We start from the raw sequence: 27,596 nt of genomic DNA on the forward strand, positions 1-27,596 counted from the left end.
TGTAAGAACTATACAACTGTACTCTCATTAAACAAAATCAATGAGAGGTGATTTAAATAAGCAAGGTGTAACTTAATACAGATTGTTCAGTATGTGGATACAGAGGTATGTGGTGAATTGGCTACACAGGCTCTCTCAGACAACGGCCCCTATACCCTTCTCTCACAATTTTTAGAAAGGCTTTTCAATTGCCAACAATTTCCACTCACCAAGAAAATTCCTCTTTGCACCTGGTTTCAGGGGAGGGGAACTGGGAAGTCGCTGTGCTCTTGACTTCTCCAAGTGGCAGAGTGATATGGTATCATAATAGGCTACATTCCCTGTCAGGCGAAGCCTGCTAATACCAGATGATTAGGTTTATTAAATAGATTAGGTAATTAAGATAAGGGCTAATTGAGGATTGAAAATAATGGGGAGAAAGAAAAGGAAGATCTCGTGAATGTTGCAGGTTTTTACTGACAACTCTAGGGATGAATATATATCAAGAAACACACACACATACACAGGTAGAATGAAATAGGACTAAGCATTCAAATAAACAGATTAGATCAGTCCATAATATAAATTCAAAAAACTCCTAATTTGTATTTAACTCTGCTTTTCTTTCTATGGTTATTTACTTCTGAATCCTTCAACCTTTCTCCAGGTTAGGATTTGCCTTTCATCTGGAGGGAGGTAGACTGGGAAGAGGTGTGATCTCCTGTGATGAAAGACAAAGGAACAAAGGGAAAATGGAGCTGCCCTTTTCCTCTTTGTAGAAGTTCATCTGAGAAAGGACAACCTTCCCATTCCTAACTAGTTGTTTATACCTTGGTTCTACACAGTGGTGGGATTCAAATAATTTAATAACCAGTTCTCTGCTCTAATGACTGGCTCGGTAGGAGTGACTGGATGGTCACATGATTGGATGGCATGGCCAACTCGACATGCTTCTTCTCCCCCCCACCCCCAGGCATGAGGGGGTCTCCTTCAAGCTTTCTCCTGGGATACCAAGGGGAAGTATGTGAACTTTGAAAAGAAGACTAGTCTGTCCTTGCACGGAACTGTAGGCACAGCAAGAAGTTAACCCAGCTCTAGCTGAGGAGGATCCCTTCTCAGGCTTCAACTTTTCTCTGCTGGGTGAGAAATGGTGGTGGCGGGAGTATCGCCCTCCATCTGATGTCATTTTTGCAGATTTTTGCATGCACCAAACTGGCAGTAATGCCGGGAGCAACTCACCCCTGGGCAGGGCCAGTCAGAGGTGGTATTTACCAGTTCTCTGAACAACTCAAAATTTCTGCTACCGATTCTCCAGAACTGATCAGAACCTGCTGAATACCATCTCTGGAACTGGGTTATTTGAGGGCCTATCTCTCCTTGATTATGTCTACCTGTTCCATTAGACACAGCAAAAAGGATATGCTCTGGGTCTCAACCAGTGCCAGCTGAGGGAATTCTGGGAATTGAATTCCATATATTTTAATGTTGCTGAGGTTGACAACCTGCCCTAGAAATTAGATCGGTTCTAACTCTATTGGAGTTCCACAAGCTTAAAGCCATGTCCCCCCCCCACCCCAGACTTTAAGATCAAGGGTTGTTCCTAACCGTGTACAATAGCTGTGCTGACCTGTGTTGGTTTTGACCTCATCTACAGGTTACATGAGTTTTGTTAACTTTTATTGTTTGGTATTTTCAATTATTGTTAGCTACCCAAATCATGGATTTGAAATGGATAGCCACATAAATTGAAATAAATAAAAACAGTCAACATTTTATGTGCATTGCTACATATATTTATAGTTAAATAACAATAAACAATGCTCTCTGATGCTAAGAGCAGTATTGCCTTAAGAATAATTCAGTTAATGCAATACAAGCTATTACTGAAAAGACTGATGTTGTAACTGCAAATTAAGGATTTGCCATTCTTTTTATTATAAATTATTCTATTCATGCATTACAGCTTCAAAACAGGAACACACATTCTGAGCTTGGAATGTTTAGAATAGTTTCCAGGTTTTGCCTTAATTACCACTATTATACTACCTTGGTTACCATAACATCAAGATCAATGTTTATAGGCCTTCTGAGTCATAGTCATAAGCTGATTGGTGTAAAAGATGGTGTTTATGAATACAGAAACACTTACCTCCTAAATGAATGCTCATGAATTATTTATACTATCTTTGTTGGCAAAATAGGTCATGTCTTTAAGGTCAAATTAATAGCCATGCTAAAATGATAGTAAACGCAGCCATTTGTCTGGACTATTTTGTAAATACTCAAGTCCAGTACAATTTTCATCCATGTGACTTTGCCCTTTCTATTAGATATTTGGATGTTCTAATGTTTACCTAGCTTTCTTTGTAGCCAATTTCTGAACAACTTAGTTCTTAACCTTTAGGGAGCTTTAAGACACCTAAAACACCAGTCAGAAAACATTTGAACATTGAAAAGGAAGATGGAACTATATGGGGGGGGGACAGAGAAATTGACCGACCATCATTTAGGTAGGAAAGATTAGACAGCAGAGAAAACAAAAGACATCCAGCAAATAATTTGCTAAAAAGTCTTTTTTTCTTAAATTTTAAAATGTATTATTATTACTATCAGGACATACACAAGAATGCATTTTATTAACAATCTACTTATATGAATGTTTCTTAAATGTACTGGTCAATAATACTTACCGTATTTTTTCGGAGTATAAGACGCACCGGAATATATGACGCACCAAGATTTTGAAGAGGCAAATTTTTTAAAAAAGTTTTTGAACTTTACAGACCTCCCAAATAAACGGGCCTGTTTTTTGCCAAAAAAAGGGCATGCGTATCTGGGGTTAGGGTGGGCAAAACGAGCAAAAAACGGGCACGAATAGCTTTTATGAGGCTTCCAGAGTGCTCATGGGTGCTGGGGGCAAAAAAGGCTTGTTTTGCATTCTTTTCTACCCTCCCCAGCCCCAGGAGCACAGCCATTTTTGCAAAGGGGGCAGGGTTTCGGGAGGCAAAAAATGCTGTATTCAGTGTATCAGATGCAGCCAGATTTTCAGCCTCTTTTTTGAAGAAAAAAGGTGTATCTTATACTTCGAAATTTACGGTATATATTTTATTTCTAAAAGCCACTTATACACAGAATGTGCAAAAAATACTGACTGGCATTAGTAAAGAATGAGAAGGGAAGCTAATAATGTGTACCAGAACTAAGCTTTGAATTTAAAAAAAACAAATCTACAAATAGCTAAGTAGTAAGAAGTAGTGAGCTAAATCCATACACTAGGTATGTCAGTATAATGCAATTTTATGCATGCTAGAATGTGCTGAAAGTAAAAGTCCCACACAGAAAGTAGTAGTATTATAACAGCAATGCAGATGTTAAAAAAATACCTTGTTAACATCTATACATTCCAGTTTGGAGATGTCTGCTATTTCTGGCTCTTCACTGCTTCCCTCGTCTATATCACTGTCTTCATCCTGAGCAGAGTCTCTCTTCTGTTCCCCGGCAGAAAATAGGACAGGTTTTTTGTCATTGTCCATTTCAGCTAGATCCCCAGTTCCCGTTGTTTTTTTCTGTTCTGTAGCTTCCTCGTTTGGAAAATTCTCTCCTGCTACATTACAAGAAGGACTGTCTATTCCACTATCTCTGTTAGGGATTTTGTCATTGCTATTCATCTCAATGGATGTGTCCTTATGGCTGTGCACTGCCACAGAAGCTTTGCTGATGGGCACATTAGTAGAATCTTCAGTGTTTGTGGTGTCATCTATGTTTAGTTCTTTGATTTTCATTAGGTCTGTATTAGACCCTTCAGGACTACCCAAGATGTTAGGCCCACTCTCATCCAGCTCTTTATTTTCATTGGTTGAAGTGCTGGAAGCCACCAAATCATAGACGATTGGGCAATGTTGTTTAGAAGAATCTGGTTCTTGTTCCATCTTAAAAACCAAATTAAACTGATTTCTTTGCCCAACATGTGCGGGTTGCCTGCAAATGAAAAAAATTCAAGGTTATTGGTATGAGAGATTTTAGGACATCAATATGAATTCATAGACTGCGAAAAAGCAATAATTGAAGTAATCTTTAATCTATCACAAATTATGATATCAAATTTTTAAGTTTCCAGGACCACCTCTAATTTTGGATTGGGAACAGTGGTTTATTACTAAAGTATTATTAAAGCAAATTTTCACTGGATTGGTTAAACCAATGTAATGACAGAATCTGAATTTTCTACATCAGCACCAAAATATATTTGGTTGTTTTTCTAAGCCTCATTCTTCGCTTTGAATTAATATAGCTAAAAGCATTATACTTTTTTTAAGAATATCTGAATGGATAATCATATAAGCTTGCCATGAATATTCATATAAATATATTTAAACTCAGAGTTTTCAGTTTTTATAAGGAACAAATAAAAGCCACAAATTTGGCTTTTTATAATTTTAAGAGCTATATTAAGGAAGTCAGTGCATTCGGAGGAATTAGCTTTTAGACTATGTATTTTTAGCTTCCAAAAACAAAAACAAAACTCAGCACCTAAAGATTATGCTATCATGACAAACCTCCTCTTCCTAGGCATTTGTAATATATTCATGACTTCTCAACTTTCTGACAAGTCTGTCAATTTTTAAATAAATATTCTTTATAGGATAAAAAGAATGCCTAACCATGTAGTTCAAGCAAACTATATCAATACAAGATCAAACAGGAACAAACTTTTAGGATACAGAAATATATTATCATGAACACTTGGTCTGGCCACTCATCAATATTACAACCTATTATATATTAAGAATTTTAAAAAGTGTTAAGCAAATCACTTTTACTTATATAAAAACAAGCATTCCACATTTTTTAAAGCCTCCATTGGTTGTGAGATAGGTTTCAATCACCCCACCAGGCTTAAAATGACCCAGTTTAGTAACTATTATAATAATGGTCACTATAATCAAATCACTACCATTTTCTGTATTTAAGGATGGTATGCCTCAGCTATTCCAATTTCATTGTAGCTTTTTTATTTTACAAAATTCTTTAAATGAAGAGATTCTGACAGGAAAATTAACCAAACACTCTTACCTTATCTCTTCAAATTTTTCAATAAGCCTGCTTATATCTGCTGAGGCATGTGTGGCTTCTACTTCAGGCACTTGAGTTCTTGAAGACTTTGGATCTGCTGGTAAAGGCCTAGATGGTGCTGGAGGAATCTTCTCCTGTCCAGCAGGCTGAAGATGAACAGGTTTTGGAGGTACTACAAATCCAAACTAATAAAGTAAATTCTTTTTCATCTTTACAGCTAATACAGAACAAAAGCCGAGTGCTCCTGGAAACATTGTTCGTTCTCAGCAGTTGAAGCCATGTAACATTAGGTTATTTTCAAGTATAAGCACACTGGTTTTAAGTGAAGTGGTACGAGTTCATGTTATGCTAGTAACTTCCAACTCTGATAGAACAAGTGTGACCACTTCCTGGTTGCTAAACAGGATATACAGTGTGCAAAGACATTGCAAATTAGCAAAACGTCTAGCATACTCGTTAACGCAGGGCTGAACATTTGAAGAAGCGGTGACCCAACACTTTGAGTATGATTACATTAAAGCCATGGAATATTTCAAAGATTTTTTTTTTTCATCCTCCCATGCTCATTCTTCTGGAACCTCAAAAGGCAAATTAAAAACAGCCCATCATTTCTCCTTTTCCCTTCCCCCCAACTTTTTATAGTACAATATGCTGAATATCCTTCCTCTTTTGTTGCAGTCTTGAACACATTACTGTGACAAAAGCATTTGCCATGTACTGCTGCCTGTTCGTGAGGGGGAGAAGAGAACAATGAAGCACATATGCACTTCAGTCCCACTGTGTGAGTCTTTTTTTTTTCAAAACACAGCAAACCATGTGAAATTCTCACCCTGCTTGAAAGTAGTGCTTTTTAAAAGCCTCCAAGCAGTTACCCCTAGCAACAGGGTCATGTGTTTTCATTGTTCCTTACAGCTGAAAGCAACTTTAACTGATCCTTCAACTAGAAACAGAAAAAGTGACTTAGGAGAATTAATGGCAATTATTTGTCTCTGCCATACCTGTGTTTCAATCAGGTTTGACCTGCTTAGTGGGGGGAAATGCTAAGCATTCAAAATTTTAGAATGCTGTATGCTGTGCAAATGAGACAATAAAATAAAATCATGACCTGCTTTTATGTAATCTGGTCAAAGTATATTTCACTTCACAAGGGCAACATAAGTGAACTAAACAGGGATTCACAATTTAAATTTGGAAAACAACAGAATTAAAGAATTCAATTTACACAAAAGGAGGGGCAAGAACAAAAAAAATCAAAATAATAACAAAAGGTAGTGAGAAAGCAAAGATAGAATATTAGAATGAGAAATACTTCTCATCAATCATCACCCATAGTACCAAGGTCTTCACAATACATATGGTTGAAAATGGCAATCTCTGTCGATAGAAATTACTGTCAGAATCTCTCTGAGGTCACAGTTTGAAATCCAACAGGTTATTAAGAATTCAATAAGGCTAAAAGCAAGAAGTGTGTACTGGATAATTAGAGTTGAAGCCTAAACACGAGAACCAAACTGTCCTAGGATCAACAGTTTGAATTCCCAGCAGTGTGGAGAAACTGAACAAGTCCTCAGCCCATCAAAGTCTCTCACTAATGAGAGAAGTTGCTTGGACTGAAAATAAAATTGATGTGCAGATGGGTTGCAAGGCCAAGCTGAGCTGGACTGATCTTTAGGTCAGATACAGAGGTTTCATTGGAACCCAAATGATATCATTAAAATGCACTGTTAGCACGTTGTTATGAACTTTTGTGTCCTATCACTCTGCTCAGACACACAGAGATATTCATAGAGAATCATCATTTCACAAGGCAAAAGTAACTAAGAATGAAAGTACAGTAAGTATTTAGAGAAACAGTGACAAATATAATCTGTGTGGAGTCTTGATCTGTCTCCTTACCTAAATGCATATGCTAAAGGATTAGCAGCCTGTTTTTCTTGCTAAAGTTTATTTGATTTAACCATTTACTGAAACAGTTCTGAAAAGTTTTGATCTACATATGATTTGCAGAACATATTTGCATCAAAATAGAAGTGCACAGATTTAAAGAAAATTCTCACCCAGTGGCTGACTTCCCTATCCCAGAAAATAATCCAAAATCTCATGAGATTTTGCTCATTTTAATTTAATTTGGGCAAGCCATGTTGTTTGGGGAATAGATTCTACTTTTCTGGAAGACTTTTCTTACACTACATAATGACACTATTGTGGGATTATGGGTAGAAATAATATGTTTACATCCATTTAAAGGAGAAAGGGGATATTAATTGAAACAGAACATCCATTAAATATGAATGAGATTTTACACATGGGTATTTGATGCATGTGTGAAATGGAAATGGAATTTTACACATGCTCAGAAGGTCACCCTCAGGTTACAATAGCAATTGAGATTGAAAATGGCAGCTCTTAAACAGACTGGTGCTCAGGTAAGTAACTGGTGCTGGGTGGAGGATGATACACAAGTACAATGGAGAGGGATGGCTGCTATCTGGAGAGAAGAGTGTATGATGATGTGTGGGTGGCCGTCAAGGCACAATGGAAATGCGATGGACCAGGAGATGGTTGCTGCTAGGTGGTGGAGGGTATGCAAATGACCACAGTGAGTCCTGCAGCTGGTGGAGAAAGAAGTGCTGAGAGTGCAAACTGCTTACCAGAGAGGCTTGCAACCTTCAAATGACCACAGGAGTACTGGTACTGTTTGATACTTCAAGTTGGAAGTATCACTCATTCAGCACTGTTGTAACTTTGAACAATCTCCGAACAAGTGATTGTTAATCGAGAACTATTTGTATAAGCATATTTTGTCTACCACAACTGAAGTCAAGGTCCATTAAATAGAGGTTTCACTGTAAGTTGAGTTACCTCCTTAGGTTAATTAGCCCTTCAATCACTTCCTGAACAATATTTTCCAGCTTTGTTACAAAGTACAATAAACTTCTATTAGGTTCTCAGCAAGCACCAAAAGTTCCCTAGTTCACATTCCCTAGAGTTCAAAGGGGTTATTTACTTACAACAGATTGTTTGTATTTCTCTATATAAAATTTTGTCTTTTATCCAGATTCCAGACATAATAAATATATTCATCTCCTGTTTGGATTATTGTAATAAGATTTATGTGGATCTGCCCTTGAAGACCCCTCAGAAATTGCCACTGGTCCAGAATACAGCAGCATGGGTAGTTATTGGCTTGTCTTCAAAATAGGGTACACCATTACTTTGCAAGCTGTATTTGCTGCTAATAGGTTTACAAGTGAAATTCAAGGCGCTAGATATCATCTGTGAAGTCCTTCAAGGTGATAGAGCTGTGTTATTTGCATATCTTCTATCTCCTATAAATTCTGCATGCCACATGAGATCTGTGGAAGTAATGGCCAATCTAAACAGCCCATATTCTTTTGGCCTTCTGTAAAGCCGCCCCGAGTCCCTTGCGGAGAGGGAGCGGCTAACAAATTATTATTATTATTATTATTATTATTATTATTATTATTATTATTATTATTATTATTATTATTATTATTATTATTATTATTATTATTATTATTATTATTTACTGGAGACATAACTGTTTTTGCTTGGGTTTGGCGGCGATTCTCACTGTGATATATTCTTTTTAGAAGTTTTATGGAAAGAAATGCTTGGTTATTATTTGTTTTGTTTGGTGGTAGTTGATTTTTCTCTTCTTCGGGGCACAGAGAGTCATTTTTATCTGGACACCAACATAAATTAATTAAATAAATAAATTTATACAAGGACGGGATTTCTATACCTAAAATCATATATTCTAGTTTATTTATTGATTATAAATGCCTAATGAATCAGAATTAAGTTATAGTATAGCCTTTGTTGTCATTGTACAAAATAAATACAACAAAATTGGTTAATTAATTTCTCCTACATAGTTAAATTAACAGTAGTAAAAGAGCACTGGAGAAAGTAATCATAATTAGCTTCCTAATAGGAGCCAAAAAAACACAGCAAAACCTAATCTGCCTACATACCGTAATTATATTATCCTAATGATCTTTAGTTGCAATTATTTGATGCATATATATTATCTTGTTCATGCAACTACATAAAACACCTGATGGATGCCTGTAACTTCATCTTTCAGTGTATGTATTTTTAAACATGACATTAAAATCACATTAATAAAGAAGGACACAGATACAAACCTTGGGGTCTTAACAGATATTTCTTAGCCAACTGGGATTTTCTTTCACTGTGCTGCAACTCAGCACATGTTTCCAGCACTACTCTTGACTTAACGTGACCATTGATTTGAAAAGTAGAAGGACAACCTGGAATAAAATAAAGAAGCATGGTTTAATTTTTATTTATTTTATTTTGATATTTTTATTAAACAGTTGAGCCAATATTAAGAGTGATACTAAAATAATAATTGATAGGACTATAGATTAAAGTTGTCCAGCGTTTAAGTTTTGAATGGAAAAACCGAGTGTATTTTTCCATACATGCATGGTCATGTACCTGCTGGTAATTTCTTAAGCCAAATATTTCCTTTCCCAGGGCTTCATGACAGCAGTTGCATGATATTCGGAAAATGTGCTTTTTTTTTTAAGGATTAATTGACATGCTGCATGGGTGTTGGACAGCTCTACAGTTTGCTTTATTGCATGAGTTAGGTTACAGAATCTTGGAAACCAGGTACATGACCCCTTATTTACGTTTTTTTTAACATTTCTTCAAAGAGGAACTCATTTATCAATGACAGTGGAGTCTTGTTATTGCCATTACTTCTCTTTTCGAATCTTAGTTTCATGGGGAAGATAGCAGTAGCATTTAGACACCATCCCATAGTGTTTTACAGCACTCTCTGGGCAATTTACAGAGTAAACATATTGCCTCTAACAATTTGGGTCCTCAAAGGATGGAAGGCTGAGTCAATTTTGAGCTGATCAGGATCAAACTCCCAGCTGTGGGCAGAGTTTGCCTGCAATACTGCATTCTAAGCATTGCGCCACTATGGCTCTTTAGTAATGTAAGAAAGTAATCGTTTATTGGATAACACACAAATGCGTATCTGTTCGTATTCTGTAATATTTTAGAAACTTTGTTTTCATTCCCAGAATGATAAAATTCCTTTACATTTGCTATTTTATGTATTCTATTCACAATTTATTTCTATCATTCTCCTACTTTTTTCCCTCAGTCACAAACTTTGCCTCATTCCAGCCCTAGCATCTTTCTTCATGCTTCTGATCAATGTAAGGACAAATACTTAGGAGTCACCCTTTAACGTAATTCCCCCCCCTCCATTAGGAAGCTCAATATTTCACCATTCACTGAAAGGTAATATGTAACTTTCACTAACTTATGAATTGCTACCACCAGACAACAGATGATGCCAATTCATGTGACACACATTCATATTTTCTCATGTATAATTCAGCCCTTCCATTCATACGTACACCTATACCTTCATTTCCATCTTCCTTTATCTCTATATAGGATTCCTTCAAAGATTGCATGGAAGCTACAATTTTTTTGTACAAAGCAGAGCCATTCTATGGCAGGTAAGAATCTCCACTGCCATTTACCACTGGTGTGTAGGCAATGAATAGGTTTCTGAATACAATTCAAAGAGCTGATTGTTCAAAAATTGCCTACTTCGGGCAAAACTAACATATGATCATGAACGATGATGTTGAGAGTAGGTATCCAACATGGGATATGAGAAGGAAAGAAGGGCATATTGCTTTTCAGCTTAAGTTCCATCCTGAGAAAGAATTTACTTTCAGAAATAGCCTCCTTAATGGCATTTTAAAAGATAATCCCAACAGTGCTTTTTCACACAGCTGTTAGTTAATGATACTTTAAGTACTGAGTTAGGCACTTAATATGGATTTCAGGTCAGGGCAGAGTTATATTTTATTGATTTTCAAGATCACTTTTTGTGTAAATTTAAGTATATAAAATCAATCCACCTTAATTCGGATCTATTATGCTTTCTCTCTTAGCTTTACAGATAACAGTTATTTTTCTTCATTTCATTTTGTATATTAATGATCATTATTATTTATGTCTCTTACATTCCAAATCATAATCATACACTTTTCATAGTTGCCATTAGATAGATGCAAAGATTCTGATTTCCACCTTGAGGCTTTCTTATGACACTATTTAATAACACAGAGAAGAGAGTACCAACCTTAGCTATACCTATGCCTCATAGAACAATACATTATGAATAGTACTGGCCTGTTATGAGATACTTTCAACAGAATCTACAAGCACAATCAAATGCCAATTTATTTTAACTTTATTTCAACACTATTATACCTCGTTAATATTGTTATTTTATAGAACACCTAGCAAATCGGCATACTATTGCCATATGCTACCATCTAAGACTGACATAGTGTGTACTTACTCAGAAAAGTGGAATATTTAAATTACTATATAATTCATTAATAGTCATGCCATGTTTATTCTTACTATTTTGTTGCAGTACTTATTCATTAGAAGCTGCAGAAGTGAAAGCCCATGCAAAGACTACTTATTTTCCCAGTAAAATATGGGAAACCTCTGGTGTCCAAAACAATTGTAAATGTATGTGCTATCCATGTGGGATTATCAGAACTAACTGTATACTATGTATATATTGTACACTATGAAATTAACCTTCCTTCCTAACTCAGCATGTTGGGAAGACACTATGTTGAATATGCTTTGTATATAACAGGTTTTGTTACATTAAATTGAATTTGTTTATTCATGAGCAGCTTAAATGTTGCTTTAAAAAGTATAAGGCAGAATTCACTGAAGTTCCAGTTATTTATATTAAACCACTTCCTTTTCAAGAGTCACCACCTACATCTTCAGTGAAAACTAAAAGCAAGCAACATTATATATTTTTAAAAAACCAACCTCCTCTTATGCCTATTTTTGTACACTCTGCATACACATTGCTACTTGTTACCTATTTACAAAGGTATAGCATTTTAAAATACAAGTTTTAGTACAGAAATAAGGAAAATTTCTGCCATAGGTTTGCAGTCTTAATAATAAAAACAGAGTGGATAGCAACAAATAGGCACACAATATAAAATAGCAGTTCAAATGTCAGTTAAAACAGCAATATAGTTCAACCAGAAACTATACAATGGTTAGTTATTAAACTATGGTAATTTAAATCAGAAATTTAAATATCCAATATTGGTTTGGATTACTAACAGAATCACAGATTTAGAAAAAAAAACTTTAAAGCCACTCTGCCTGGCAACCAAGGTAAGACATTCTTGAGAGTTGGCTGCCTAGCCCTTGTTTGAAATGTGGTGAAACAGGTTCTACTTTCAAATTAATTTTATTATTAAGAACTTCTCTCTCTAAACATTCAGTCACACTGTGTAACAACTTAAAAGGACAACACACTTACTGAATTCCACTTGAGTTGGAACATTTGAAGATCCTCGCAATTTCTAATTAAAACAGTACCATCTTTGGGTTAACTAACCTAAGGAAGAATCAGAAATATTCACCTACACACAAATAACAACATGATGGATACTTTTATATGTTGGGCTAACTTTATTGCTAGTCAGATTGTTAGCAACATAGACTATTCCAAATTTTTAAACTGTATCACTTAACTCTTATGATATTAATATAATCTTTCATTTGGTTGTGGTGTTTCTGATGCTATTCTCTAGTCGGTGCAACCAAAGACCCAAGCAGCTTGGCAGGTGTTTCCTTTGGAATTCTGGGTGGAGTAGAACAATATTATTTTAGATCAGGGCTGTCAAACTCGCGGCCCATGGTCCAGATGCGTCACGCACTGGCCATGCCCAGTTTAGCAAAGGGCGAGAAAGTCCAGATATGTCACGTGATGCCGCTGTGACGACACAAGTTTGACAGCCCTGTTTTAGGTAATACTTTTTTCCAAATCCTTCCTTCACAGAGCACAACCCGAAGGTTTTTATTTTTAAATAGCAATGAAAATCCTCTATCTTCCTGTTACATTTAGCTTAGTAAGGAGAACTACGGATGATATGTTTTTATGTCGCTCAGAACCAACTTGTAGGGAGAGGGGCACCATAAAAACTTAATAAATAAATAAATAAATAAAATGATATATTTAATTCATTACATTTGTTGTAGCTGCCCACTCCATGAGACACGGGTTGACATTTAAAATCCAGAAAACAAATAAAGCAATTAAATATGCACACAAACAGGCTGTCCAGATGAAAACAGCCAGAATTAATGGTGCAATTTAATGTCACAGAACCAGGAAAAAAATTGAAGGTGACCTACCAACTGGAAAGTAAGATCAGCAAACATTTCGTAAGAATTCCAAATTGATAAAAAAAATTCTACAATGTACTCACTATGTCCGTCTATCAGTCAGTCTGTCAGTCTATCCGCCTGTCGACCTAAAACGTATAAAACTGCCGAACTGAGATTATAATTCTGAGCTGACTCCAATTTTGACTCTGAGCAGCTTAGAATAATGAAAACTGTACCAAAACCATATAACAAAGGAGATGCACATCCAGAAGAGAATCAATGTCCAGCTTAATATACATTATCCTATAAGAGGCTCACTACACACTCTAATCCAAGGCCATGTTTTAATGACCTTTTAAATGAGGTCAGTATGGGAACCATAGGGGTCTCTGGGAGGAAGCTATTCCAGAGGGCAGGTGCAACAAAAGAGAAAGCACATTTTCTGGGTCCCATCAGGTGACACTATTAAATCAATGAGACCATGAGATTCTGGTGGTCTCTGATTATGCAAACGATGCCAGTCCGTCAGGCAGCATGCCATGAATGGTTTTATAGGTGGTAATCAGCATCTTGAATTGCACCAGGAAACTAACTGGCAAGCAATGTAGCTCACGTGTTGCATGGGCATAACATGGCATGCCCATTACTTCTCATGGCACTATATTGTGAACCAGCTCCAACTTCCAAATGTCTTCTGTGACAGCTGCATATAGACAGCATTGTAATTGTTCACATATGTGGTTCTCAAGTCATAACTGATATCAAGAAAGCATCCCAATCCAGGAATGGGTATTTCTGGTGCATAAGAGGGACCTACGCAAAGGTTTTTATAGCTACAGTTATTACTCGTTCTTTTGAGCAGGACTTACAAATTTAAGAACACCTTCAGATCATGCAGTATCGAATGGGGAAGTGCTATCCCAAGACTCAAAGTGAAAATTCTTCAAGACTGGGTAACCAAAATAGCAACAGAAATGCGGTCTTCATGTGGTTGATTCTGACTCTATCTCTCCATATTCAGTATTTACTATCCAGACACTGGGTCAAGACCTTGACACCATCATTTGGCAAGTCTGGGTATCATCACCATACTGATGATACTGGATCCCGGACTGATGGATTATATCACCTAGCAGTCTCATTTAGATGTTAAATAGAAAGACAAGAACCATCCGTTATCCCGGATGCCCAATGCTTCTGGCTGGATCTCCCATCAATATTTCTAGAGCAAACCTATACTTGATGCAATGATCAATGGTATCAGAAGCTAGGTGGTGCAGTGTTTAGAGTGCAGTACTGTAAGCTGCTTCTGCTGACTACTAGCAGTTTGGCAGTTCGAATCTCACCAGGCTCAATATTGACTCAGCCTTCCATTCTTCTGAGGTGGGTAAAATGAGGACCCAGATTGTTGGGGACAATATGCTGACTCTGTAAACTGCTTAGAGAAGGCTGTAAAGCACTGTAAAGTGGTATGCAAGTCTAAGTGCTTTTGCTAGGATTAAACTAAGAACTAGGACACTTGCATCATCCCAGTCCCAATCTCACTAGAGATTATTAACAAACTTGTTAACTATATATTGTGATCTATTCTGAAACCCAACTGAAAAAAATCTAAATAAAGTTTCCTCTGAGTCCCTTTGAAGTGCAGCTCAAGACTTTCTCAATAACACTCCTAAATAGGGGAAGTTTAAATACCAGTCAAAAATTATCTAGACTGTTGGGTTCAGCTTCTTGAAATGTGCAGCACTGCCACTTTCAAGGCAAGGAGAACCACCATTTCCTTAAGGAGGTTACCATTACTACATGTTCCTAGGCAGCATCTGCCAGAAAAACCACTGATTTAATAGATTGTGATCAAGCTCACAGTCATAAAGGCCATTTCCTTAGGAGTAGCAGGTTAATTTTCATCTTAGCTAACCTCACAAGACGTTGCCTCAGTCACCTTGACAGGACTTGCCTTACTGCAGCCCAATTCTGAAATGATCCAAGCCACTTTATCCACCAGAGAGCCAGAGTATTCATCACAGCAGCCCTGCAAATGATTCTGGAGCTTGTCCATTTCCAACGAGATTTAAATCATATTAAACAGGGCTGCTGGATGATTATCTATGGATGTGATAAAGAGTTGAAAAATAATTACATTTTGCCACTCTTATCACCACAATATAATTCCTGAGCTTTCATTTGTGCTCAGTCGGGTTCATTTTTTTCTTTTTCCAATGTAGCTCTAGGATTTTTTTCTAGTGCTTCATCATCCAGAATCTTTCAAAGGGCCAACAAGTTGGCCCAATGAGTGGGAGAGAGCATTGTAGCCAACTGTCATAGAAAGACTGAGTTTGCATATAAGCAGCACAATTCTTCAGAAAATATTCTACATCTGCATCCATATTAGGCAAGTAAAACTTAGCAAGCCAAATCACTTTGATTCACACTATTTCTTTAAACTTCTTATGAGTTAATTCTAACAACTGGCATACTTTGTGTTCAGGTAAAACAGTTCATTCATCCTAATCATCATGGACAGAACATTTGGCAGCTGCATGATTAAGCAGCCACAGGGAACAATTATTTCTGGTCATTTATTGGATTGGACAGCATGTCAAAGTTTTATCAGCAAAGAATATTGCTAGGCAGAATTCTGCTCCAGAGAAGAAAGTGAATGGCTGACATACAATATTCAACAGGCTTCTGTGATCTTTCTTCTAAAACCTGTAGCAAGATGGCACCATGTCCCGCAGGATAGGCATGAAGCATCATTCACCATAAAAGTTGGTACATTCCATTTATAATAAGGAAGAGATTAAGTTCCTTAGTTAAAGCACAGACTCAAACTCAACCCTCCAAGACTGAGTGGCTGTGGCTTCCGGCACCTCGGTTCAGCCAGCTGACCCCATCGCTGGCCATAGGGGACGAGCTACTGCCCCCTGTGGAACGGGCGCGCAATTTGGGCATCCTCCTAGATGCCCGGCTGTCAATGGATGACCATGTGGCAGCCGTGGCTAGGGGGGCGTTCTACCAGGTTCGCCTGGTGCACCAATTGCGCCCCCTACTGGACCGGGATGCCCTACGCACAGTCACTCATGCACTGGTGACGTCTCTCCTAGACTACTGTAATGCTCTCTACATGGGGCTTCCCTTGGGACGCGCCCGGAGACTGCAGCTAGTCCAGAACGCAGCCGCGCGGGTTATCATGGGGAGGTCTAGATACTCCCACGTAACACCGCTCCTGCACGAGCTGCACTGGCTACCTGTGGTTTTTCGGGTGCGTTTCAAGGTCCTGATTACTATCTTTAAAGCGCTCCATGGCACAGGACCTAGTTATTTGCGGATCGCATCCTCCCACATACATCCCTGCGGCCAATCTGCTCTCACAGGGAGGGCCTTCTCCAGGTGCCGTCCACTAGGCAATGCCAGCGGGCGGCGCCAAGGAGTAGAGCCTTCTCTGTGATGGGCCCAACCCTCTGGAATGACCTCCCCCCGACATTAGAACCATCTTGGACTTCCGCTCCTTCCGACAAAAATTGAAGACTCACCTGTTCCGATTAGCTGGCCTGGCATAATTATAAATGTTACAACTATGCACTCCTGGAAGCATACTCTCAACTGGTTATTTTAAGGGTAATGTTTTAATGTTTTAATTTTAATTGATTTTAGGGCTTTTAGAGCCATATTTATTCTTCTGTACAGTACTCTTAATTTTAACCTCCTCCACATATATACGTATATTTATAGTTATATTTATATTTGTATTTTATCTGTTATTTGTTGTGTGGACTGTACACCGCCCCGAGTCCCTTTTTGGGAGAGGGGGCGGTTTAGAAATGCGAAGAATAAATAAATAAAGCATCTTTATACATCTGCTTCAGAAAAGTGCCAAGGGTGTCCTTGTTAGTCAGCAATTGTAGTTATTTTGAAATATCTACATAGCTAAGAATATATTTCATAAGATTGTTGTTGTTAGTTGGGAAGTCATGTCTGACCCATTGTGATCCCATGAACAATGTTTCTCCAGGCATTCCTGTCCTCTACCATCCCCCGGAGTCCATTTAAGCTCATGCCTACTGCTTCAGTGACTACATCCAGCCATTTCATTCTCTGTTGTCTCCTTCTTCTTTTGCCCTCAATCTTTCCCAGCATTAGGCTCTTCTCCAGTGAGTCCTTCCTTCTCATTAGGTGGACAAAGCATTTGAGTTTATCTTCAGGAACTGGCCTTCAAAAGAGCAGTCAGGGTAGTCAGGGTATCCTATTTCATATGATAGCCTTGAGTAATGAGAAGAGAATGCAGAAAATCTAGATTTTTCAGGACTCTGTGCTTCTAAAATATATTTTATTTTCTTTGGATCATGTTTAATTCCTTAAACTGAGACTGTGTGCCATAGCACAACAAAAATCAAAATCACCGAGCCTTTTAACAATTTCTGCATTGAGGATGACACCATCCATATTCCAGATAACATCAGAAAACTGTGCAAAAAAAATCATAGCTTTTGATAAGCCTTAGAAAAATTGAAGTCCAAATGAGATTTTGCAGAACCCATAACAACCTTGGCATGTTATAAAGATTAATCAGTTTTGATTCTGGTGCCAATTCTTAGATGCTAAGTTAGCAAAAATTCTTGCATCTCACATAACATAGTACAGGATGTTGATCCCTTACCACAGCCTTTTGTATTGCCTTATATTCATATTCAAACTGATTTTATCAATAAGTTCTTTTGGCATAATTAGCATTTGGGATACCAATGTGCACCTTATCGTACTTCTTCTATAGTACCATTTTCCAATATTTTGTCTCATTTGTTGCTCCTGTTGACTGTGAAAATAATTAGGATCACTTTTAAAATGATTCAGAGTCTTCTAGCACATATGATAAGTATAGGTAGTTTTCCAGCCAAGTAATGACTCTACATCTCCTTTGATAACTCAAAGTCATCAATCACATCACTATTTGAAAGTAAATCTATTGTATTGTATTATATACAACTAACTACAGGCAACGGGAGATGTTGGCAATAACTTAATTCTTTGCTTTCAAATATGGTGTAGTAAAGTTTGTCATTTTATACTAAATTAGCTATTATTATGAATAAATGTTTTATAACACCTTGACCCCATGACCACAGGACACTGCAAACAGCCATAACACCTTGACCCCATGACCACAGGATACTGCAAACACCCATAAATACATGCCAGTTGTCAAGTATGCAAAATGCAATCAAGAGGGTGAAGGAACAGCCTTTGGAACTTTGAATCTAGGTTGTATCATTTTGAGGGTACATCAGAACTCTGAACCCTTTTAAGTCAAGGACCACTTACCTATATTTGGGTAGATTATCTCCATACATTAGTAAATTCTTATTAAATCCACAAGGCTCTATTATTTTTGGCTTCTTGTTAAAGTACTGCTGAACTTTAGAATGCAGAGTGGACCAAAGAGTTGGTCATGTTCAGTCCAGAGTTACATCTCTCACTTACCACATCACACATAGCTCCTTAGAATGTACTGTAGGTGTGTGGGGGAGAGAATGAAGATACTGCATACTACCTGAAGTATTCAAATACTTCAGACTTCATGAGGCTTGTCACATTAGTTAAGCCGCTCTCCTCAAGCAGCCTTGTCCTTTAGAAAGTCTTTGTGCCTGCTTTTGAGATTATCCCCAGCTGTTTCCATGTGTGCATACTTCTGCTTGACTCTGTGGCCAATTCCATCAAAAGTGTTGCCTATGCATGCCCATTCCATCCCAATTCCAGTTTTTATATATTATAATAATCTCTTTGTGTAAAGATTATACAGATGAAGCCTTTCTATGTCAGTTGACCAAACTTTCAAAGAAGCATTGTGACAGTGATAATGAGAGATTTCAGCTACGCTGACAGCTGATGGAATTCTAACTCTTGTCAGTTCCAACAAATTCCTGCCCTCTTTTGCTGACACCATTGGTTAGAAGATGGGTGAAGGAACATGAGGGACTGAAATTCCAAATCTTGGGAGAAAGCAACCATATTATCATTCTGTTTATAATATGCAGGATATTAATATTAATAATATAAATCATAATATTAGTAATAGAAAAGAGCTGTATACTAATTTCAGAAAAGTGGACTGGATGGTCAAATAGAAAGTAGGTCACCTGAATGTGAAAAGTGTCTATGAAGGATGAGAAATCTGTAAAAAAAGACACTGAAGGTGTCATTGCCAATAGTTCTTACTAGAAAAAAAATGGAGACATCTAAAGGGATACACAAGTCTTTTCTAAATGTTCAATTAGCTATGGAGCTGATTTCAAAGTATTTTTGGATGTTGTTTATGTTGTAGGCTACATATTTAATGTCATAGTGGAATTCTGTACTTGGAAAAGTAGTATGTAGATGCATTTTTTGTACATGAAACTGATTAGACAGGTGTTCAAAATATTAAAAATCTGAAGAGACAAACTTGCTCTTAAAGCAGAATCATGCTCTGGGCACATTATTACTTCATATCTTATGACAACTAAGAGAAGATTGTCTATCACTATGCATTTTTATAACAGTCTTCATGATCTAAACAGTATTTTCCTTGCTCCTATTTTATCCATTTAGATACACAGTTCATAAATATCCACCTTTGTAGAGTCTCTGTAACAATTTCTTTTTATGAGTGTAATAATAGCACTGGCTCTCATTTTCCAATCTTGTAAGGACCACCATTAATTGTTCTGGGTTAAGAAGGTTGAAAGAAAAGTAATGCCTCCAACATTATAGGGGCAAGAATGATGTTGTCCATAAGTTCTGGTGTGTTCTCTAACATTTGTTATTTCACTTCAGTTGGCAGAAAGTGTATTATAAAAAAGGTTGTTATTGTTAATGTTTCTACTATTAATGAACTGGAAGCTGCAGTGAATTCATCAGTACACCTTGAACAACACAATGTGATTGCATTTTTGCCTGCTGAAGGAATCCGGTCAGAATTCACTGCTGAATGCAGGCTGTTTATGGTGATGCATTAAAACCTCCAGAATGATGTGATTATGAAACCAAAATAATATTCATCAAAATATCAATTAATCTTAATGGCAATACAGTAAAACACATCATATTCATCACAATACTTGCAAAGCAACTGAAATTAAAAATACTAAATCAGAAGTTTGAACAGCCCTGAATGCTTCCCCTTGGGCTAGACAGGGGTGTTAACTGCCATGGCATGAGATGTTTAATACACTTGTGGTTAATTTGTTCCCCCTTTATCATAGCAATTTTTAATTTATTTTAGTTATTAATATATTTTAGTTTTGTTTTTCATTTGTGTGGCTCCCAGAGTTGCTATGTGTTCAGCAATCTTCTAAATTTAAACAATGCATGAATACTTTATTTTAGATTTAGATTATTTAGCAGTAGATAGGATGCCGTTGTAAATTTGCAAAGAATTGTTCTTTTGCAACAATTTCAGTAATCCAAGGAAAAGATTAGCAGAACCTATATTCCCTTGAGAAAAAATATCTATATTGATTATGCTTCTTTAAATACAGGTAGTTCTCACTTAATGACAATTGGGATCAGCAACTCTATCACTAAGCAACATAGTTTTTAACATCACATGACTGTGACTTGCAATTTTGCCACCAGCTTCACCATTGAGTCTGATGTTCAGAAGCTGGCTGTGAAGTGTGCAAATGGCAATCATGTGATTACAGGATGTTGTGATGGTTTTAAACTCCTGCTGGTTGTGAAGTACCCAAAGCTTGATCACATGATTGTGGGAATGCTTTGAAAGTTGTAAGTGGGAGGACTGGTTGTAAAGTCACTTTTTCAATGCTGTCATAACTTTGAGTGGCTGCTAAACATGGTAGTCATTAAGGAAGATATACCTGCAGCTTTTACTAGGAAAAAAAGACTATATACAAAGATACACATCTTCCATTCAGAATCAATTTAGAAAGAATACCAAGAAATTTGCAGCTGAAGTAACTTGATGAATAAAGTACAGTACAGTATCAACCAGTTAGAATACCATGTAATTCAGAAGCACAACTATCTGCCCTATTATTGGTCTGTACATATTCACATAGAAGATACCCAAACTTCAAAACAAATATCTTGAAATAAATTAAGAGGCTCCAAAAGTCAGCATAGTAACAGATACTCACATAATCATAAATCAGCAGCACTTGCAAAGCAATTGGTTCATTCTAGTATTTTTGTTATAATATTAAAAAAAACCTAATGTGGCATTAAAAATCAGTTTAAAATCATCACAGTATTAAATATGCTATTCATAAATTAGAGTTTACACAATCCGACAGATGCAATGCCTTCTTAACAGACACCTGCCTGTATCCAGATGATTCTGTGCTGAAGGAGATTGTTAAAGAGGAGGCACCAAGCCGTGAAATGTAGGAGGAGGAGCACAAGACCAAACAGCACGAGACCTTGCTACAAAATTCAATAAACATTCACTACAACAGAAAGACTAGCTTCGTACAAATGGCCATGTTAAGGCAATAAACAGAAGAAAACATTTGCAGATTTTAGCCACTGGCACACTAATTAAGCTAGGATTCAAGTTGTTCTGTTATAATCTAATAACATGTTTCAAATAAATATTAGCCTTAGGAATCTCACAACAGATAACAGAATCATTTCCTTTCAGTTAAAATAAATCATTTTACACCAAGGATTAGCTACAGCAATACATACTTGCTTCTATCAAATGAATCTGGGTCAGAGCCTGGTGTGTCTCTGAGATGTGTTGCAGTTTACTTCCCACAATTCCTCCTCACCGTGTTGAAGCCAGGATAATTTCTACACTCTTTCCTTGAGACTTCGCTTTCACGTCCTTTGCAGATCAACCAACCAGCAGCACAATCTATTGTAGCAACATTGCTTTGACTATGAGGTCGCTCTTATCTTTACAACCCCAAGTTAAAGCAACACTGCTTTGATGAAATTGGTTATGGCAAGTATTTAAGGACAAGTGAAGCGAAGCTGTAGAAGACCGTTGCCTTAATCCTTACATGCAAGATTCCTTGCCACAATCACTAATATGGAGAACAAGATTAGAGAACAAGAAAGAAGGCAAGTAAATCCACCCAGAAGACAGCTTTAAATTCATTCTTCCATGTAAAAGAAATTCCTTAATGGCTTTCAGCAAGTATAAAATTTGGAGGGAGTTTTTTGGGGGGGGGGTATGTTTTGGCTATAAATAACGTCCCAAGTATTTAGTCAAGTACTGCATTTAATAAGGCTACTCTAATTCTTAGGACAATGTATGCTTTGAAAATGATTCAGAAGTACTTTAGATGTCACACGAGCAAAGCACCTCTGTTCACTAAACCAGCTTGCTATTTTTTAAGGATTCCATGCAGGACTGAAAATGAGGTGATCTGCTTCAACAGCTACAAGAATTCTGTTAAAGTGCACAAATTAGCAAGTTAAGACTGAGTAGCAAAGGGACATCCTTTACATGACATGGACTCTCTGTAAACAATTAATGAACATTACAAAATAGAAGATGTAAGCAAGTGGTTGGTTGGTATGTAGGTAGGTAAGTAAGTGGATAGGTAGGCATCTGGATAGTTACACCCATGATCCAGTGGTGGGTTCCTATGGGTTCAGATGAACCAGTTGTGGTTTGGCAGCCTGGGTCGCTGGAACCGACAGTGAGCCAGGCCTGCTACGTCCATGAACTGGCTCTCTGGATGGCACCATAGTTGCTGCCATCTTGTTTTTTGCTTCTGCGCATGTGCAGAATAATTTTTATTGCACTGTGCATGAGTGCACGGGGAACATCAAGCATGCATGCACTGATGTAGCATGCATGAAGTACCCACGAGCGAACTGGCAGTAGTGACTGCTGGAACCCACCCCTGCCCCATACACATACTACTATAAATAAAAGATGGCTACAAATTCAAATGGCAAGCCATAAGCAGATCTTCTTTCCTGCCAAAAAGAAAAGGGGTTGAGTCTATATCAGACGTTTCTATCCATTACTTTAAAAAAAACATGTTTGTGCTGATGTTAAAGTCAATGGGAAAGGCAGCAGAAAAAGGTTGCAAGTTGCTCAGTAAATCTTCTCCACCTGCACACCCTCCCCCAGTCATAGATTGAGTACTACATGTACAGCCATTTTACAGGCTCTACCACATTCCTGGTTCCCCATGGCCATTGGTAACATAACGATTTCAGGGCCTTTCAAAAAGGCAGCCAGGTGAGGGCCAATCTGATATCCGAAGTGACGATGTTCCAAATTGCCACCACCACAGCAGAAAAGGCTCTCTTTATGGGCTCCCCCAGGCAACATTCCCTAGCCAGCAGATCGTGTCAGAAGTGATGGTATGGATGTGATTGGTGAGAGATGATCCCTCAAATAACCCAGGTCCATGCCAAATTCATGCTATATAATGTCCATTACTAAACATGTATGTTGCCTTTCAGAAAACTTACAATAAAATGAATAAAAACTACTAAACAGTTAACTTGATGCCATAAAACAGGGAGCAAACATTCTCTCAGCATAACATAACTACCAACATTTTCTCAGCATAACATAACTACCAAGATTATTTGCTTCAAATAAGCACTGAATTAATAACAGCAGATTTTCAAAATAATTTTACATTGGAAGACGCTGTGTTTCGATGCTATATAATGCAGTGAATTTCAATTTTAAAAGCTTCTCAGAATCCACCAAGTGCTATTCATTATGAAATTCCTCATAAAATTTTAACTTTTTTTCCCTTGTGCATTCCTCATAAAATTTGAACATTTGCAATTACCTGGTCCTTAATGATGCTATGGGAATTAATATGCTAGAAGCAAAATAGCTGTCTCTTTTTGCAAAGTGCCTGTCAAAGACTGATATGCATATTCTGGAAACACAAAAAGGAAAAGGAATGGTGCTGGAGAAATTAGATAAAGGCAAGCAAAGGGACTGTAGACAATTTTGTGGGGGAAGGGAAGGGAAGGGGAGAGTGAGAAGCAGAATTGTATACAGTCCTAAATAAATTGAACCCCAAAAGACACAAATGAATAGGCACAGATAAGTCCTTCTTGAAAACCACACTCATTTCAAGAAAATGGTTGTTTGGCTGTAAAATTTCCAAGCTGTTATTTTTTTCACAAAAGTTTAAACAATTGAACTGTTCAGCAACAATTTCAAAAGTAAATCCACTTCAAATGTGAGTTTTACAGTTTATAATCACTATCTCTACAACCCGTTCATAAAACAAATCCCATAATTTTCCTTGTTGGCTCTTTCTTGACTCTTCTCAGAATTAAGTTCCACTCTTTTCTATCCTAAATGCTTGCTCGTTGGCACATAACTGCACCTACTTATCAATAGCTTTATACTACTGGAATACAAGAAAATGTAACCACAATCCAAACACCTGATAGACATAGTAAATGTCTTTTGAGTTTTATAAACCTGATGAAATAGGTTTCCTCCATTGTGGCACCTCTCCTCTACAATAGCCTCCCTCTCAGAAATACACATGGGTCCCATCCTGCAAGGCTTCTACAAGCCTTTAAAAACATACAGTAGCTTTGCTCCCAGCTTGGGGTTGGGCCCTTAGGGAGCCCATGACAGTTTTTATAAGAATTTTAGATATTGGTTGACTCTTTTACCTAGGCATATATGTATTTCCCTTTTCAGACTGTTTGTTGAGCCCAAATTTGACATATGTGTAGCCATTTTATTTTATAAAAGAAATTTGTTTTCGAAGATGGACTTTGCACATTTCTTCTTTGAATGGGTTTCATCACTTGGAAACCTGACACTGTATTTCTCTTCCATTTAAATTGTGTAAGCTTCCCAGAATCATTCTGTAGTTGAGCTGCCTTCCAAATCCAATGAATGCATGAATAAATAGTATAATGTCATAGGTCAAGAGTTACCGGATGTATAACCTGGCTTTAGATGGAGGCACAGCACTTGAGATCATATTGCCAATAATAAATGGATTATGGAAGAGGCACGTGAATATAAAAAGGATCTACATATGAGTTCTATCAATTACAGAAAAGTTTTTGATGTGGTAGAAAACAATAAACTATGGTCAGCTTTGCACGATCTTGGTATCCCAAGACCATGAACCTGATTAGACTTATCAGATCACTATACACTGATCAGGAGGCAACAGTGAGAAGACTGTATGGCCGTGATGGCAAATCTATGGCACGCATGCCACAGGTGGCAAGCAGTGCCCTCTCTGTGGGCACGCAAGCTGTCACCCTAGTTCAGCTCCACTGTGCATGCGCACGCACCTCCCACCGGCCAGCTAGTCATTGGGTCTCTGGTGCGCATGCGTGGGGGCAGGGCATGTGCAGGGGATGTGCTCATACGCGGGTCAGATGACCTGATTGTTGCGAGGGCTGCATGAAGACTAAATTGTTGGCCTGAAAGGTACAACAGGAAACCTTTTGCAAAAATCTATATTCATTCAAAAATGAACAATATGCTATTAAATTTAAACTTGCTCAGTGAAAAAAATATCTGAAACACAGCTATTTGCAAAACAGGCTATTTCACTGTAGCCACTCAGACAGCAGCTCTTTTAAGAATTGAACTCCAAGATTGGATTGCTAAATAGATATATTTTTTCAAGATTATATTTAAGATCATACAATCTAGGAAAGTCATCCCATTAAAAACTCCTCAGATCCTGCTTTTCTTTTTGTTCTTTCTCCTCGCCGAGCAGAAACAACTTTTTTAGTCGTTTCTCATTTCTTTCCTCAATCCAGGGGTGTCAAACTCGAAGCGTCATGGTGGCGTCACATGATGTATCACAAGTTTTCCTCCTTCGCTAAACCGAGTGTGGGCGTGGCCAGCGCATGGTGAACTTTGACAGCCCTGCTCTAGTCTCTCTTTGCTAGTAGAATCCTTCCCTCCCTCTTCAACAAGCAGGAAATTTTGCTTGCTCGCTTGCTGTTGTCCCATTCGTTACCTGGCAGGGAAATCTTGAGGGCAGGGCAGCCAGATCCTGTTCTTCTCAGCCTGTCTTCCTTTGCTATTGCTTACCTCCCTGCTGATTTGGTGTCTCTAAATCAGCATCCTTCCACAACGGCTTGAGATGGTGAGCCCTGTAGTTTAGCATTGTTCAACACAACGGGGTGTGAGGTGGAAGAGACAACTGCAGACACTGGCTAGAAACACCACAGCTGAGAGACCCAGCGGGCCAGGCAAGGCCATTGCCAGACTATTGCTCTTCTTGGAAAACTTCTTGTGGCCCACCCTTGATACAGCTGTTGCTCCTTGCTGGAATGCTCTACAGGTCTTGTAAAAGTGTTGGTGGCTGCTGTCTGCATAATCAGACATGAATAGGATCCAAGTTTCTGAGAATTTGTCAAGATAGAATTTTTGCATGGAAGGCAGTGTCTGAATTAGATTTGGCGTCTCTAGCTAATATATTATGCCTAAGAGACTGTCCAGCTCCAAATTCTTGTAATTTTGTGAACCTGTAATTCACAACCTTTATAATGATATTGAGTTATTTTCTCTTTTTCAGATGGACCCTGATAATAGCCTCTCTCAATCTCTTTGGGTTTTTTAAAAAGAGGGTGAAGCTGCTTAGAGGGTCATGACATAAGGTGCTTTTAACACATGGTACAGAAATATACAGGATTGCTGGGAATGGGGCGGTGGTGGGTTGCAGGCGGTACGCCCCAGTACGGGCGTACCAGTGCCTGCCGGGAGCACCAGATACCATTCCGGTATGGTGCTACCTGCCCCCCTTACCTGTATTTGAGCTCTTCGGCGCTTCTGCACACGGAGCGTATGGCGCCTACACGATGCTCCACAGAGCAGCTGGAGGGTCACGGAGGCGTCGGAAGGATGCGTGTGCACATGTGCTGTGCGCGTTCTTGTGGTGAATGCCCGGCCCCATTGCACTGTACCGGTTGCAACGGGATCCAGAACCCACCACTGGAATGGGAGACCAATGTAACCATTCAGCAATACCCATACCAGGAGCATGTGTATCCTCTCTCCTTCAGTGATCCTGATCTAGATTTTAGTTTCCCCAGTTACTCAAGGGAACTGAGAAGCAGTGGCATAAACTCAGGGGAAATCTGTAGAAGATAGGCTAAAACCACTTTCTGATCGTGATTACAACTCTTGAATTTATCTTTGTCTTACCTAGTAATGCTAACCTTGTGCACTTTTTTCCCAGTTTATCCATGTTTTATGGACTCAAGAGTGGGGCAATTTTGTGAAAAAAGAGTATGCAGGGATTTATTTATCCATTTATTTTGATAAATTAAGGCATGAAGGTCTCACCAAATTATAATCCACCCCAATCCTTTGAAATACC

At 37.9% G+C, this 27,596-nt stretch overlaps 1 protein-coding gene across 6 annotated transcripts in view; it reads right to left on the bottom strand.

The window, feature by feature from the left end:
* Window positions 1–27,596, bottom strand: part of FGD3 (FYVE, RhoGEF and PH domain containing 3) — a 112,791-nt gene that overhangs the window by 38,128 nt on the left and 47,067 nt on the right. Inside the window, exons 1-4 of one of the 6 annotated variants that reach the window (XM_081945477.1) lie at window positions 22,065–22,274; window positions 9,225–9,350; window positions 5,053–5,237; window positions 3,363–3,957 (exon numbers count right to left, since the gene is read on the bottom strand). In XM_081945477.1, coding sequence (XP_081801603.1) covers window positions 3,363–3,908 — 546 coding nt within the window. In that variant the 5' untranslated portion in view covers window positions 3,909–3,957; window positions 5,053–5,237; window positions 9,225–9,350; window positions 22,065–22,274. The other 5 variants (XM_081945475.1, XM_081945478.1, XM_081945476.1 and 2 more) reach the window with 5 other exon arrangements.

Source organism: Natrix helvetica (genome assembly GCF_964273705.1).
Source record: "Natrix helvetica genome assembly, chromosome: 1".
NCBI lineage: Eukaryota > Metazoa > Chordata > Lepidosauria > Squamata > Natricidae > Natrix > Natrix helvetica.